A 16,247-nucleotide genomic window follows, 5' to 3' on the forward strand; every position below is an offset into this window, starting at 1 on the left:
CCGAAAAATCCTAAAAAGAAAATTATATTTTACTACATTATAAGTTTGGTTTGTTTGACTAACACTACCATTTGACGTTTTTCGTTAATGTTTTTCGTCTTTGAACCCCTTACAACGATTATTTAATACGGCAAATGAACAAAACGGTAAAGGAACGGAGCTATTTAAAAGAATAGAAGAAATACACGACGGAAAACATTAACGGAAAACGTCAAAGGTAGTGTTAGTCAAACAAACCAAACTTATAAGATAGTTAAATTTTAATTTTTTTTAAAGGTAGCAATTCACAAAGCCACCAAACATAAAAGTAATATTTCACAAAATTTCATTTTTTTATTGTCATTTTAATTCTAGTGTACCATAAACATCCTACACATTCCCACAGAACCCGATTTGGAATCTAATTTGCGGGCGGCATGAGGCTTTAGTAGCAGCTACGACTTATAAAAACAAAAGAAAAACGTACGGCTTCAACATTTGCTTCATTCTCCACTCCTCAATTTCCATCATATAAATACTCCCAACACACATTCTTTTTGATTTACAAGAACAAACACAAACACAAACATGGCAATTGGTGTTCTTGCTTTCCAGGGCTCTTTTAACGAACACATAGCAGGTACTCCCTATTATTTAACTTTCTCGAATCCCGTCTACATGTTTGCTGAAAAATTTACCCTTTTTGTGTACTCGTATTCTCTTGAATTTTCAATGTGCAGTACTGAGAAGGATAGGAGTGAAAGGAGTGGAAATTAGGAAGCCTGAACAGTTACAGAATGTTGCTGCCCTCATCATTCCTGGTGGTGAAAGTACCACCATGGCTAAACTCGCCGAGTTTCACAACATGGTATTTTCTTTACTTTCTTCTTTTTAACTTTTTGTTTCCATTGAGTTGCTTAAATTTATTATATTATTTTTTTGATCGGTTTTTGCGAATTATAAAATTGGGAAAGTTGTAATTTTTTTTAAAATGTTTTTGGAGTGTTTGATGGATTTTTGTGAATTTTGAAATGGGAAAGTTGTGCAGAGTATTTTTTTCCGTATTTTGAGTTGATTGCGGAATGAGAATACAGAAAACAATGATTGATTTGACTGTGTTAACAGTTTCCTGCATTGAGGGAATTCGTGAAGATGGGGAAGCCAGTGTGGGGAACATGTGCAGGGTTGATTTTCTTGGCAAATAAAGTTGTTGGTACAGTTTTCTCTTGTCAATTCTCTTTCTATATTGTCAAATAAGGCTCCCATATCTGTATATTCAAGGCCCGAATGTAACTCGGGTATTATTTTCGAGCGCGAATGGCTAGGAATTTTTAATCACATGAGATGTCTTCAAAATTAAAATGGGGGGTTGGCAAGGGGAATATCCATTAGACACCCGGATGCTTGGTTCACCCAATACTATTTTTTGCTTATTTGCTAATAATGTGTGCATGAAACACTTGGGTATATAATGGACATTCTTGTTAGCAAAGGAATTTGAATTATGACATGTATCATCCTGAGGGACTTTTGTTTTTCAGGTCAGAAAGCTGGTGGGCAGGAACTTGTTGGCGGTCTTGACTGCACAGTTCACAGGAACTTCTTTGGTAGCCAGGTAGATTTGGCCAGCTTTTGTTCTTTGTTAAGTGTTGACTGTTTTGGTAATATGATTTGTTCGATTTTGCATCTGTTGCTGGTTTTAATTTTTGTTGATTAAATTGCGATGTCTTATCTCTCTTCTCGTTATTAAAGGCTGTGAAGTTGCAGTTTGTTATGGCATTGTTTGTGATGGATTTGATGGAGAACTAATGATTTTAGTGCATGTCTTGAATTCTTGATATCTATGTTATTCATTTTCTGATGTTTAGAGTACTGATCATTTTGTGCAGACAGGGTTGTGGTGTCTAGAACTCTAAAGTATAACTTTACAAATTCGGATTGTTTTGTCAGCATGATTTTACCTTGCTTGAATAGTTCACATGGATATTTATCCTTATTTGAATTGTTCTACTGTTTGCAGCTTCAACTTTTAAAAAATAAAATTGATTATAGCCTTAAACGCTGTCATGTATCTAATGGGACATTCATAAGCTAGCTGATTGTAGCATTTGATTTCTTTGAAAATCCAAGCTCTTTAGAACTTTGTTAATTTGTCTGGCAGTGCTATCAACTAAAATTTTCTATCTTTGGGGGTCTTATTATTAAAGCAATTTTCTTCTTGCAGATTCAGAGTTTTGAGGCAGAAATCTCTGTGCCTCATATAGCAGATAAAGAAGGGGGCCCTCCAGGTTTCCGTGGTGTATTTATCCGTGCTCCTGCTATCCTTGAAGTTGGTCCGGAAGTTGATGTTTTGGCAGAAGTTCCTGTTCCGGACAAAGTAAAGAATTCAGACATAGCAAAGGAGATTCAAGAGGTTAGCGCATACTGTATAATATTTCCCCCCTCTTGTACCTTGAAATTGGAACATTATTCTGTTCTCAAAGGACTTGGTGATTTGATGTTCTAATTTTTGAGGCTTACGGACACTGGTGGGGCAGTAACAGAGTTAAAAACAAATATATGTTCATGGACAAGATTCAATGGCATGATGATGTCAGTTGTCATGCACAATGTGCATATCAATCCGTGGGGTTTCAGATTGTTTAAAGTTTGTGATGGGATATTTATTGTGTTTTTATCATGGTGGCTAATTTAAAGAGCTGATAACCAGAGATTTTATATTTTCATAGTCCTTGTATACCTCATTATTCCACAAACTTAGTGAGTTAGTCTATTATGGTTGACCAGATCAGATTGAGGGCACGCAGAACATACTCAAGGAGGAGTATGTGGTTGCCAGTTCCCTTCTTCAAGCTTTCCCTTGTTAGTCAAGCTAAGAATCACCTTTTATCAGAGGCCTATTGTGGAAGGCAGGACTGGAACCTTGACAAGGTGCTGGTCTGTATCCTCAGTGTAAGGTTCCAAAGGTTGTGAATTTAGGTATGCGATCATTTGGAGTCTACCTATGGTTTCCATTGCTCACTACCTGCTGCAAACCTCCTCCATTTCAGGCTCAATGTGGTGTCTGCCCTGCAGGGTAATCGGTAGATATAGGGCCTTGAGAAGAATAGATGTACATGAAGTGTCCTTTTTGTATATGCTTGGGAGTTCTCTGGTCCTCTTAACAACAGGTTCTAGGTAATTGTAGTTTTAGGTTGGTCAACCATCAGGCTCAGTTAGGTCTAGCCTTAATGGACCAGCTCATAGCTATTTGTGCCATGCGTTCAGCTAGTTCAAGCCACCGAATCAGACTAGTTCTAGGCTTAACCTGGCTAGTCTATGCACAGGCCTACAAACTTTATTTTTCCTTATTTTCTTTGTTTTGTGGAAAATAATAGTATTTTTGGTGATTGGTTTTTCTTCCTTGTAAAATGGGATTCCTAGTGATGATGATAAGTCATACAAACTTAAAAAGAGCCATTGATAAAGTGGATTAGTCATACAAACTTACAAAGAACCATTGAGATTATTTGAATTATGATTATATCTATGGGCTAGAGTCTTCCCTTTTAATTCTCTTTAGTTTGAGCCTGCTAGGAGTCTTTTCACACGACTGTGGACACGTAAATTTCTCCATTCTAATTAGGAAATTGTACCTAGCTGAGTGAGAAATTTAAGATTTTACTTTCAAGTTTAATTTCAGGATCTTTTTAAAAAGAAATCACCCACCCTTAAGTAGAAGCATTATTTCCAAAACCATCCCTAAATGAAAATAAATAATCAAAACTACCCTAAACAGCATTATGTAATTCTGTCTCTCCTACACCACCCCATTGCATTTTTCCATTAAATTGCCAATTAGTTATAACTTAAATCCAACCTTGATTTGGTCTTCCGCACACCCTCTCTCCCATAATCCCAATAACACCTTCCCGACAACACTGCACCCCCCCCCCCCCTCCACCCCACCTCTAACCCCTGTTTCTCCTTTGCACCCTTCCAAATTCCTTTTTTTCCCCTAAATCTGATCCAACAATCTCCTGTCTTCCAAACACCGCCGGAAGAAAGAAGGGCTAACTTTGTTAGCAAAGAAAGTTGTGGTTGTAGTGGTGGTGACGAAGATGAATCCACGGAAGGGAGAGGTGGGAAGGGGAAAGAGTTTAAGTGGAGGGGAATTGAAAGAGTGGGGAATTACAAAAATGGTCGATGTGGGGGCGAGGAAGATAAGGCGGTGGCTGGTGGTAGTGGGTAAACTAGGTATGGTGGGTGTAGCGTTACCAGATTCACGGGTACCCCTGCGAATCTCAAACCAGTTCGCCCGTAGAATCAGGGTTCTCCAGCGATTCAATTCGCGGTGGTTCGCGAACCAAATCGCTGGTATTGTCGTGCCCAACCGAAATCTTAGTTTTTACGGATCAAAGGTCAGGGAAGGCGAGAGAAGAAAAAAATATGTTGGGGGGCTTTTGTTTGAGAAGGAATACATGTTGATTGCGATAGCAATTGTTGTTTTTGTTGTTCTTTCGTCTTTTTAAATCTAAACGCTATGGCTGCAACTCTGCAAGTACAACCCATGATTCTTACCAATAATGATTAACCCACGTGCAACCCTGCATTAAGTCATTAACCTTTCACTCCAGCATAAAAATCAAAACATGAAACAAAAAGTACAACCCATGATTCTTACCAATAATGATTTTTACTAACAGTAACAGTTGTGTATGGAAAATGCCTAGGGGTACTGTTTAGGTGACTGATTTCCTTGGAGATGCTTTTGGTAATAATACCGTACTTGAGTTTATGGGGGGGTTTTGAAAAAAAAAAATTCCTTGATTTGATACGATTAATGCGGGTTTAGAAGTAGAACAGTTCTTCAAAACTCTCCTAGACCTTTTGCGAACAACTTGATGCACTATCTCCCTTCAACCCTTTGAGCGAAATGCGGCAAAAGGAAGGAAAATTCAGTATTTGTGTTTAGGTGACTGAATAGTGAATACCTTGGACTCTTGGAGGGATGTTTTTGGGAATAATACCGTACTTGGGTTATGGGTGGTTTTTGATTAAAAGTTCCTTGAAGTGATAGTGTCGATGCTGGTTTAGAAGTAGAACAGTTCTTCAAAACTCTCCTAGACCTTTCTATTTCAGTATTTATGAAAAAAAGAGTGTGTAAAAGCCATGTGTTAGGTTACGGCCTTATATTTCTTGATCATATATACCATTATAAGCTATTCTTCCTGCCTAAATTCATGAAGTTTCTTTTTGGTTAACACCAGACATATGTTGTCTTGGCTCCGTACTTGTGTAAGCTGAAGAAACTTTAGCGCAAGAAGATTCACAATCGACCCAGTAAATCAGTGGGTTCATTTGTAAGGCGTAAAGGTACTATAGGTGCCTGATTTTCAGTGGCAAATTCAAACATGAAATTAAGAGCTTTGATGCAATAAATATTTGACGCATAGGAATGGTTCTTGCTTTTCCCTTTCTTGCATCGTGCTAAGTGTCAATCTAAGCTTCCCGTAATGCTTCACTTATGTGAAACGAGCATCTTGGACTGTACAATTTGAGTTTGTTTCGCTAGCAAAACGACACGGGAGATGTAGTTAGGTAAGAAGGAAGAGAATCTGAAAATTACAATAGGAGGGGAAGTAAGAGGGAGAGAATCGTTTGGGAATTTTGATGTCATTCCTTCTGTAGGGGAGAGTCCCAGCCTCTTAAAAGCTGTGAAGTTGTTTGCTTTATTACCAATTTATTCAATCATCTTCAACCTTCTTCTATCAGCTTCTTTTTTCAACTTTTTTGCTGTTCTTTTCTTCTTTTCTCTCCTCCTGAGTATACCATTTTTGAAGACCAAATGCTGGGGAAAATTATATAAAATTGTTTGACATCCAAATGCGTGGATGTTGCTAAAAGTACTCTTAGTAACATAGACGATGAGTCTATTATGTGCATATTTGTCAAATTTTATGGCAACTGCTTTGGCAGCATAGTTTTTGAGCCGTGTTTGTTGATATGATGACTGAATGCTCTACTCCTCTTTAGCAAGTGTTCTAATTTGTGTTTTTACGTAATCCTGAATGAGTTCATTTTTCTTTCTTTTGTTTTAAACTTCCTTCACATATATAAAAAACAAATAGTGTTAAGAAAAAACTTCAGCAAAAAGTCGAGGCTGACGATTATTACATAAAGACCCACACAATTGAAGGTATATCCTATGTTACAGGTAGACCTAGTATCGAGCATCAGAAGAAAAAAATGAAGTATCTGCTAGAGAGAGTAACAAATGCTACACTGATGATGTAATTTGATGTGGATGTCATAGATCTGATAAGAAAAGTCTTTTACGTTGTACCTTTGTCAGACCGGGTGATAGTTATGTGTGCCAATTTCTGATATTAAGAAATAAAAGCCCAACAGCATGCGCAAAGGCTAGAATGCACTGTTTTACGTGTATTAACAGGCAAATAGTGCAGAAAAATTCAGACATCAGATGTTGTAACTGTTTAGGATCAATTTTAACTGTATGGTTCAGGCTTTATTTACACCTAAAGCGAAGTAGCAGTTTGTCCCTAGTTGAAATTAACAAGTATTGGTATATAATAATTTTGGAAACTAATAATTCAATTAACATTTCATGTCATGATTTGTAGGTGAATCCTGAATGTCTAAATAAAGTGGCTGTAGCTGTAAAGCAAGGGAATCTGCTAGGAACGGCCTTCCATCCAGAATTGACTGCTGATAGCAGATGGTAAGTATCAAACATGTCAATCAGTGAAGTTTGTTTTTCTTTATTTTTTGAAGGTGACAACAATAAAATTGTTGTTGTTTAGGCATATGTACTTCGTAAAGATGGTAAATGATCAAAGTGAGGAGGCCAAGATCGAGACCGAGACCGAGACCGAGACCTCAAGCAATATCATCAAATCAGGAGACTCGAGTGCCTTGCAAGATCCGAAAATTGAACTCCCCATTTATTTGCCTTAGCAGAGTATTCTCTTATAGCCTGCTTCTAATTTCAAAGATTTTATTAGGATAGTCTCAGGAAGATATAGTCATATTGGATTCTGCTTATAAAATGAATTAGAAATTTGGTATAGTAACTATGCCTACCCTGTATTCACTGCCCAGAATTCCTTGCTTTTATCAAAATTTCTGTCAGTAAGTTTAATGGCTGAATTTCAACAGCTATGTAGCATTTCCTTGTTTTCCTTTCTCAGCGAAGTATATGCATGAATGTTTTTCCATAGTGCACTTTTATATGCTCTTCGTAATCCGAGAATGGCACAAAACTAAATCTTCGCAATCATTCAAGATATTAGAAATACTGCTAATTATTTCTTTATGTAAAATGGTTATATGTAGGGCTCTGGTTGTTGAAGCCATGGGCTTGCTACAACAGCAAGAACCTAATGTGTCCATGAGAAGAGCCTGTATATATAGGACAAGGAATTTGGTTAAAGTAAATCAATTAGACTTGATAGTAAATTTTCAAATGAGAAGAGCCTCTCAAAAATTTTAAATTCTTGCCATGTTTTTCTGCAAAGAATTTAGGAATCTAAAATTGTGGTAAGAATTTGGGAATATGAAATTGTACAAGGGGTTGTTTAGGGTAGCTGTGACTGTGAGTAACTTCACAGGTAGGTTGAAAGAGTTGTCACTGTTTAGCAAAACAAGTGCCAGAAACGGATTACGATGGACCTTGAGACGAATAAGTCAAAGTTCCTCACATAAATGCACAAAGTAGAAGAACAAATGGTTCAGCAAGAAAATCTTGCAGCCGAGAGATTTGTATAAATGCACAAAGTAGAAGAACAAATGATTCAAATGATAGAGCAATGTGTCGATTGTCGATGTGTTTAGAATTTGAGAAATATTTTTTGGTTTCACTACTTGGAAATCACTGAGAACAAATGTACAATGGATGTATATTTTTATTGAACAATGTATAGTACTAAAGGAAGAGAATGAAGCTTGAGCTTCAAATCCTCGTAAATTAGGAAGGGTGATACTAAATGACCTATCCACAAATAGCTTCTACAGCTAAACTTTTCTTCACTCCAGTACATGGATCACCAAATGTGTCGATCGATACTCCAATCTTGCAACTGCGAGCTCCAACACAAGCCTGTACGAATAACTTGATGGTCAACGGATAATTGTGAAGCATAGAAAAAGGAAGAAGAAAATACAAAGGAATTAATATGTTGTCCCACCTTCCTCACGAGTGGCAGTGCTCGGAATGTCCTGCATTTACCATGTGTATAACTCCCACAAGAGCCTTGAGGAGTACCGAAGCTTGCAAACTTGATTGAAGAAATGACTTCATCTGGTGAAGGGCATTCCAACAAAAGCATAGGTTCTAATTTCTTATCTGTTTCATCTGTATTCCACATATCAACTGGTGCTGGGTGAGTTTCTGATACATGGGAACACATGCTCCCTACTTTTTTAGTAGCCAAAGATATCTTTGTTGGATCTCCACCTATCTCTTCAAACACCACAAGGATGTTGCCGCTTGGTTTTACCCATGAACGAGGTACATGATACCTGTAACTCACTCATTATATTCCTGGTTCATAATGTAAGGTTTTTCAAATGGTTCTAAAGCAAATTAGTCCTAATGCTTACAATGTTTGAGGCGGTTTCCCACAATTTTTCCGACATTTTTTTTCATTATAAGGTCCTCTGTAATCACAATTGTCGGAGCAACCACTACTTGGAGAGCTAAAAGCTGGCCAATAGCGTCCTATGCTCTGCCCATTCACCCAGGCCTCACCTTTTCCCATCCCTGTGAACTCCAGACCAACTGGGTCATTTCCATCAGGAGCGTCAAATGATGTCTGAATCAAATATTTTCAGGATTAGCATCCCATAATAATTAAGTGCTCAAATTCAACTAATTAAAAGGTACAAGTTCAACCAGGCTGTCTCTTCTTTGGCTTCAAAACCTCCCACTATCTTAGTTTTATATACAATATTTTAGATGTTAGCACTTTCAGATATTAGAAGTTGGGTTAAGATATGTACGTACGTATGGCTTTCCCTCAGAGGAACACATCGTAAGATACATTTCCCTTTGACACATAGCCATTTGAAAAAATAATGCAAAAATGTCACAGAAAAGATGAGTAACTTTACTGAGAGGTCGGACAAGCATACTCAGGGCTACAATTATTTGGAAAAAGCAAATGTTATATATGAGATATATATGCAGCATATATAACATACTTGTATACTCTAAAATGACCCCATCACAGTTTGATGTGCTAGTAAAAGGGAGTACCAGATGCAATAATTTATTGTGATTCTATGAAGAATGAAAGTGGTTTTGAAGTGTGTTGAACATTAAGCTGTACATGATTACCTTGTACCATGTTAGAGGCTGGTTCTTAGGGAAGACAGAGGAATCCCAAACCGAGGAACTTCCACTGGCCAAATCTAAGTCCTCACCCTTCAGTCCAACCTGCATTTTTAAACAGACAAGAAAATTTATGAATCAAATGTCCAGAAATAGAAATTCACAAATTAAGGATTAGTAGTGTCTGAAACAGGTCACTGATTTGCCACTTTCTTCCTTTTTTTTTTTTTTTTTTTTTTTTTTTTGTCTTTCTCGTGTTACTTTCCCTTCTAATTCTGCTTCAGTTTTATAAAGCTTAGGGCTTTTAGTGACTAAATGGTGCACTTTATACCCAGCCTCTCAATAATTTGAATATAGAAACCATAGTACGTACTACAATATAACAGTAATAGTGGAAAAATTACTAAAGGCCGGAAAATAAACCTGATACGTCCATGGTTGTGAGGAGAGGTCCAAAGTAAGGCCACCGTTGGAGCTTCTCAGCAATGCTGGACCAGTAACACCAGCTCCGGCTAAGTCAAAAAATGCTCCATAATTCTACAATTTAATGGATTTAAGTAGCTAGTTAAAGGTTATCAACGTATCATGGTTGTAATAGCTACTCAATTGTTTATTAAATATTACTGACCGCAAGTCCCACAGTCAAGCTTAAGAGGTCAACTTTGTTCTTTCCCGTGTTCAATATTGCAGGAATGTCCACTGAAATCTTACTATTTCCTGCTGTGCCAAATCTGGTAGCTACAGATAGTAAAGTGCCAGAAAATAAAGCAATGTTATTAAAAGAAACCAAAGAAATGGAAAGCTGACTAAAGACAAGCATTGCTACTGGAAATAAACTCAACATTCCAAATTAAACTAATTGTTGCTTTCCAGCACATTTTTGTTATGCACTTTAAGGACTTGTTCTCTGCACTTGAACATCTGAACCAAACAGGGAACTAAAGGATTTTCATCACTCTAACATGTTTGTCAAAATATAGTCATGTTACTAAAGGACAGGATGCAAATGCTTAGATCCGATTACCAATTTTATTACAGCACGGAAACTTTAAACTTACTAAGGAAACCTGTTTTATATCAATAGTGGTGATTATAAAACTGTAATCTCTACCTGCAAGCTTTCCATTGATGAAAGCGTGAAGACCATGACCTAGTGATTCTACATGAAGAACAGTCTGAGATCCATTTTGAAGGAATGGTTCATTGCCTTTGATAATAATGCTGCAATACAACATCAAAGAAGGTACATTTGTCAAAGACATTCAAAGCAACCCAACAATGGTGATAAGGATGATATGTCAACTAATAATGATTAAGAAGAAGAGATGTTTTTAAACCAAGGAACAACTTGAATACAATACCTTGATGAATACCACAAGTAGTCGCTTTTGTCAGCTGTAATATTTATTTGCTCCAGTAGGCCGGGTTTTACAAAGGCTTGCGTCTTTGATATGCCTATTGGTTCACGAAACCAACCCCACGTTTGCTGAATTTCTCCAGAAGAATCAAGGTTGTATTTCAAAGAGTGGGGGATGAATTTTGGAAGCATCGCCATAGAATTTATCTGACACAAGCAAATTTTCATCAATTGTTTTCCTTCTGATTGGTGATATGTGGGAAACTAGAACAAATCCAATCGAAGCAATGACCAGTTAGAAACATTTAACAAGATTTAAGGTCATGTGGTATGTTGTCACCAAATAAGTCAGGTGAAGAACTTGTTAAGATGCCTAGAATTTCATAGAAGGGTTGCTTCCATGATATACAGATATTCAATAATACATGCAAAGCAATGACGATGAACTAGTAATAAATTTGTTTTCGAAAGGGATCCTCTTAACATAAAAGTTTGTTTTCTCATCCTAGGATGAACTAGTAATAATAAGATGTTTATGACAAACAAGACACACCTTTGCAGTATTGAGAACCACATTTTTGCAGTCAGGCAAGATACTAACGGACCATGCAGGCAACTGATATGAGTTGCCATTGAATTTCACTGTTGCATCGGCATTTGTACCCAAATTTGCCAGAAATGCAGAACATAATCCTGATTCTGTTTTGTACACTGTGGCCTGAAAATAGAAACTAAATCTGATAAGTATGAGAATATGTTCAATAGGGTATCTTAGAACTGCAAAACACAACCAAATTTGAATATGTTCAAGAAGGTATCTGTTACTATGAGAAACTACCCTGGTTAAAAAAGATGAACACCATAACACATTAACACATGACCTATATTTTGGTTAATAACACTTACAGGAAAAAGTATTTACTTTGGTTAATAACATAAGAAAAAGGAACAGAAAGGAATTTGCTCGGAAATAAACACAAGCTAATATGATAAGAATAATATATTTGTCCTGGTATTTATATTCTTTGAATAGTAAATTCTTTCAAAGCATGCCATGAATCAGTGGCCATAGTCCTTGAGTTCCAAAAATTAAAAAAAAATTCGGATTTTATTTTTAGCTGTCTGCAGAGGATAAGTAGATGGTCAAGCTTCTAGAACTTGGAAAGGATTGGAAATAGGGAGGAGAGAGCTTAAGCAAAAGAAGAGTATCATTATACACAAAGATAGAAAAAGAGACCAAATATTGCTGGAGAATCTGTAATGACGGATTCATGTATCGTACCTCCAAATTTGGACCTAGAGAAGGGTACGTCGGATCAGTTGCCACCATTGCTGCCTCACAGAGCTTTATTGCCTTATGCACATCTTTTAGGTGGCCCCATTTTGGTTGCCTGATAATGCCTGAATTTTATTTTATTTTTTAAAAAGAAAAAGAAAGATGTCAAAAATAACCTTTCAAAGGATTATTTTTAAATTGTACGTATAAGATTGAGCATCTTGTAACTTAAATAGACGTTTGAGAAGTTATATTTCTGCAATGGCATAAATATTTCTTCTACACTACTGATTTTAGTAATGTAACATGAATTGACCCTTTAATGATAAAGTATTGCATTCAATAGATCATGCATGAGCATACCATACTCATCAATTGGAGCATCATAATCGTAAGTTGTAGAGATGAACGGTCCACCAGAGGTGCGGTCAAAGTTGGTTCCTCCATGGTACTGTATGGTACGAATGAGACATATAAGTTCATACATCAGTATTTTTCAATATTTTTGCAGTGATTATTCCCTAATATATCAAAAAGGAGCAGACTACTACCATGTAATAGTTTTGCATTGTACCCCCTCGTTGATAAAAGCGTGCTACTGCAAAAGCCAGGTCTTCAACAGGTCGATAAGGTATGTTACCGCCGAAGGAAGTAAACCTAACACCCCAGAAAGACTAACCATCAAAAGCCATAAAATGCACTGAAACAGAATTCTCTTTCTTGATGTGCTAATGAGGAATAAAATAATCAGAAGCGAATAATTGCCGATTTATTTATTGTTTAATCATGTGATTAGATATTATTCCAGTTAAAATGCAGAGTACAAACACCAAAAAGAATCATAGTTTAAGAAAATGAGACAGACTCAGCTCGTAAACCTCACCATCCACTCCAATTCTCTGTCCATAATTTTGGCGAATTATTGGAGGTCGGTGTAAATTGATCACAGTAAAATCCATTACACGTATTGATCTGCACATAAAGACAATAACAGAAACAAGAAGCAAGATTAGAGAACTATTTTCTTGTATTATGAAAAAAGAGATACCTTACATATTTCAGATATGCCGGCTTACAATGGGAGCAGGAGCATCTGCCTGCTGGCACATAACCCATGGCACCCCGGTATCCAACGACACAGCCATGTTTGCTGCCCACTTAATGTATGATTTTGCAGCTGACCCATATGCTACATCAATATTTCCGTACTCATTTTCAATCTGTAATTGCCATAATAAAATTTATCCTTATCAAGTATCACCAAATACTCATCAACTCATCATTGACCCATGTCATCAGAACTTAAATTAGTCAAGGACATACAAATTTTATTATTAGATATGTATAATTATGAGATGTACTTCCAACTACCAAAGATTTTTTAACATTCATCATAAATAGTGCTATTAAATTATGGAACTAACCTGAGACAAGATTATGGGTCCTCCTTGTGACGCATAAAGGTCATTTTTCTTCATCAAATCCACAATATAGGTGGTGAATCGTTGCATTTCATCCTAAAACATCATCATTTACAAAAAAAAATCAGTAACAGGATTTTTCTAATTTCATTTTCTTTATACAATATATTTTTGGAAGCTATGAATCCAAAATCAGAAATAACAAGGGTAAAGAGGGAGGACCTTGAATGGCTCATTATCGGTCCGAAATTTAATTCCAGGAATAAAATGCAACCAGAGAGGAAACCCACTGCATTAACATAACATCTAAATTACACTCACTAGTCCTCAAAATGTCCAAAAAACAATATCATGACAAAATTTGTAATGATCACTATAAATAGCAAATTTACATGAGAAAAATTACCCATAATTCCATTCAGCGCAAACATACGGACCAATCCGAAGATGAACATAAAGCCCAGCTTCACCAACTAATTTGACAAACTTGACTAAATCTTTTCTACCAGAAAAATCATACTGCATTCATTACCAATTATAAAAATTAACAAAAGAATTAAAAAAAACAATTATTAAGGAAACACTCCTGTGAATTGTCATTGAGAAAGAAGTTAATTAAGGTAAAGTTTCTAAAAATGAGAAGAAGATAAAACCCAGGTGAGATTTTATCATTTTCTACATAAATTATGTTAATCCAAACTATAATAAGAATAAAATAAAGCAAAATGAGAACTATATTTAGACCGAAGAAAATAAAAAATAAAACCTGGGCTCGAAGTGGTTCATGCGAATTCCAGAAAACATAAGTCTCAATTATATCTAATCCTCCATCTTTAGATTTTTGAATGAGATCAGGCCACATCTGTTAACCAAAAAGTAAAATAAAAATTAACTGAAAAAATGAAGCGTGTGAATGGTGAATTAATGACACATTGATATATACCTCGGGAGTGCTGCGAGGGTAATGAATAGAGCCAGAGACAAGAACACGGCGTTTTCCATCAATGACAATAGCACGATGATCATACGTCACATTACTCGCAACAACTACCGACGTCGTTGCAACAATACCCAAATAAACCACCATTAATGATATCGATATCTTCTTTTTCATCGTAATCATCTTTTTTACAATAACCCAAAATTCTACTCTTTTTAATTTTTGATTGATATTTAAAGAAAAATGTGGAGTGTAATAGAAAAACCCACAAAAAACACTTAAGAAATCATAATGTTGAGTTTAAAGCTAAGGTAACAGGGATAAATTAAAGGAAAGCAAATAGTTGCTTGGCCGCTTTGTTAAACAAAACTCAGATTAAAAGACAACTGAAAAGGAGAATTTATAAATGTGATCAAGGAAAGAAGATAAACTTGTTTTGGGTTTCTGTTTTTAGGCTTTGCTATATGTTAAATCTTTTGCTTCTTTGAAAATGACAGGTTATTACTTATTAGGTAGATAGATGAGGATTGAGGATTGAGGACTGAAGAAGTGAGGAGTATACTATCTACTGCTTTATTATTATTATTTTTATTATTATGAATCAAATGCTAACAAAATCAAATCGGAAGTATTTTACAAATAATAATAATAATAATATCATTTTGTCATCGGTTAAATTAAATTTAAGAAACATAAAAGTAAAATGATAATGGAGAATGAATATAGTACGTGGTGACGGGTGAGTCATGTAAATGAAGCTGGCAAGCTGCTGCACTAATTTTGTTTAGATATGGGAAGTGAGGGTTTTTTTTTTGAGGGGAATATGGGAAGTGAGGTTAGGGAAGCTAAGTGGAAGTAAGGAGCTGAGGGAAGTATCAAGTGGTTGAGGGTACACATTAATATAGAGTGGTCCCGCAACTAAACGATGAAGATTGATGGGAGATGATTTTTCAATGGGTGTTGTCTGTTGTGTGTTGGTAACCAACCACCTTGAGCTTGAGGTGGGGAATGTAATTATGCCATTAGCTTTCTTGCCTGAGGTTGGCGAGGTGGTATTTCGTTTTAGAAAATGTCGCACGTAACATGCGCAAATTGGATGGTACAGGCGTGTGCACGTAGCTCTAGGTGCACCGGGATCAAAACGACCAACATTAAACATAAAACGCGCGTTTTTATTAAATTCCCAGAAAAAAGAACAATGCCCTTGAACAAAAGAACAATTCCCCTAGACAAAAGAACATTAAAGGCTCTGTTCTTTTCAGCTATGTTTATCGCGTTTTTATTTGATTCGTTGTTATTTTTGCGATATATATTCTTCTGGGTTTTATATTTTGAATTCAAACTATGAAGAGGAGAGAGAAAGTGTGAACTAGGTTTTCTTAAATGGGTTTTAGAGAGAGAAAGTAATGAAAATCCCCAAAAATTCGTTGATTTTTCTGCTTCAACATCAAATTAAATTGATTTTTCTTCCTCAAACCTGAATTCTGCAGCTGGTAATCTGATTTTGGGAGGTAATTTTTCAATTTTGTAATAATAAATGGTATGTTTTGATGATTTTGATTTTGTAATAATTGTGTTTTTGATGATTTTGACTATGTTGATGATTTTGATTGTGTAATAATCGTGTTTTGATGAATTTGATGATTTTAATGAATCAAATTATGTAATAACACGCTGATTTTGTTGAAATCGTTGATTTTGAAGATTTTGATTACGTACTTACGATTTTTTTCCCAGAAAAGAACATTTTTACCTATTAAAGGAACATATGTTCGTATTAAAAGAACAGTTTCACTATGCTCGTATTAAAAGAACAGTTTCATTATAGTAGAAAAATAGACCATTTGCGTTTCATAATTTGTTCTTTTATTTTACTGTGTTCTTCTTTTTTATTATTTTCAATTTTATTTGCGTTTCATAACTTGTTCTTTTTATTTTATTGT

The 16,247-nt window shown here is 35.8% G+C and overlaps 2 protein-coding genes across 2 annotated transcripts; one reads left to right on the forward strand and one right to left on the reverse strand.

Moving 5' to 3' along the window:
* Positions 1-460: 460 nt before the first annotated feature.
* LOC110797904 (probable pyridoxal 5'-phosphate synthase subunit PDX2) lies at positions 461-7,147 on the forward strand. Its single transcript, XM_022003033.2, has 7 exons — positions 461-619; positions 720-847; positions 1,105-1,192; positions 1,521-1,594; positions 2,204-2,392; positions 6,603-6,700; positions 6,783-7,147. Exons 1-7 carry the CDS (start codon positions 568-570, stop codon positions 6,934-6,936), a joined length of 783 nt encoding a protein of 260 aa, XP_021858725.1. The 5' UTR covers positions 461-567; the 3' UTR covers positions 6,937-7,147.
* A 667-nt stretch (positions 7,148-7,814) lies between these two features.
* LOC110797903 (beta-galactosidase 8) lies at positions 7,815-15,116 on the reverse strand. Its single transcript, XM_022003031.2, has 19 exons — positions 14,308-15,116; positions 14,131-14,226; positions 13,771-13,883; positions 13,587-13,653; positions 13,368-13,460; positions 13,020-13,163; positions 12,827-12,915; positions 12,495-12,600; positions 12,307-12,394; positions 11,950-12,068; positions 11,221-11,385; positions 10,672-10,874; positions 10,422-10,531; positions 9,939-10,048; positions 9,734-9,847; positions 9,317-9,415; positions 8,581-8,792; positions 8,166-8,499; positions 7,815-8,077 (listed from the first exon to the last, which is right to left on the reverse strand). Exons 1-19 carry the CDS (start codon positions 14,485-14,487, stop codon positions 7,970-7,972), a joined length of 2,550 nt encoding a protein of 849 aa, XP_021858723.1. The 5' UTR covers positions 14,488-15,116; the 3' UTR covers positions 7,815-7,969.
* Between the last annotated feature and the right edge of the window lie 1,131 nt (positions 15,117-16,247).

The sequence above is a fragment of the Spinacia oleracea genome, chromosome 2 (genome assembly GCF_020520425.1).
Source record: "Spinacia oleracea cultivar Varoflay chromosome 2, BTI_SOV_V1, whole genome shotgun sequence".
Classification (NCBI taxonomy): domain Eukaryota; kingdom Viridiplantae; phylum Streptophyta; class Magnoliopsida; order Caryophyllales; family Amaranthaceae; genus Spinacia; species Spinacia oleracea.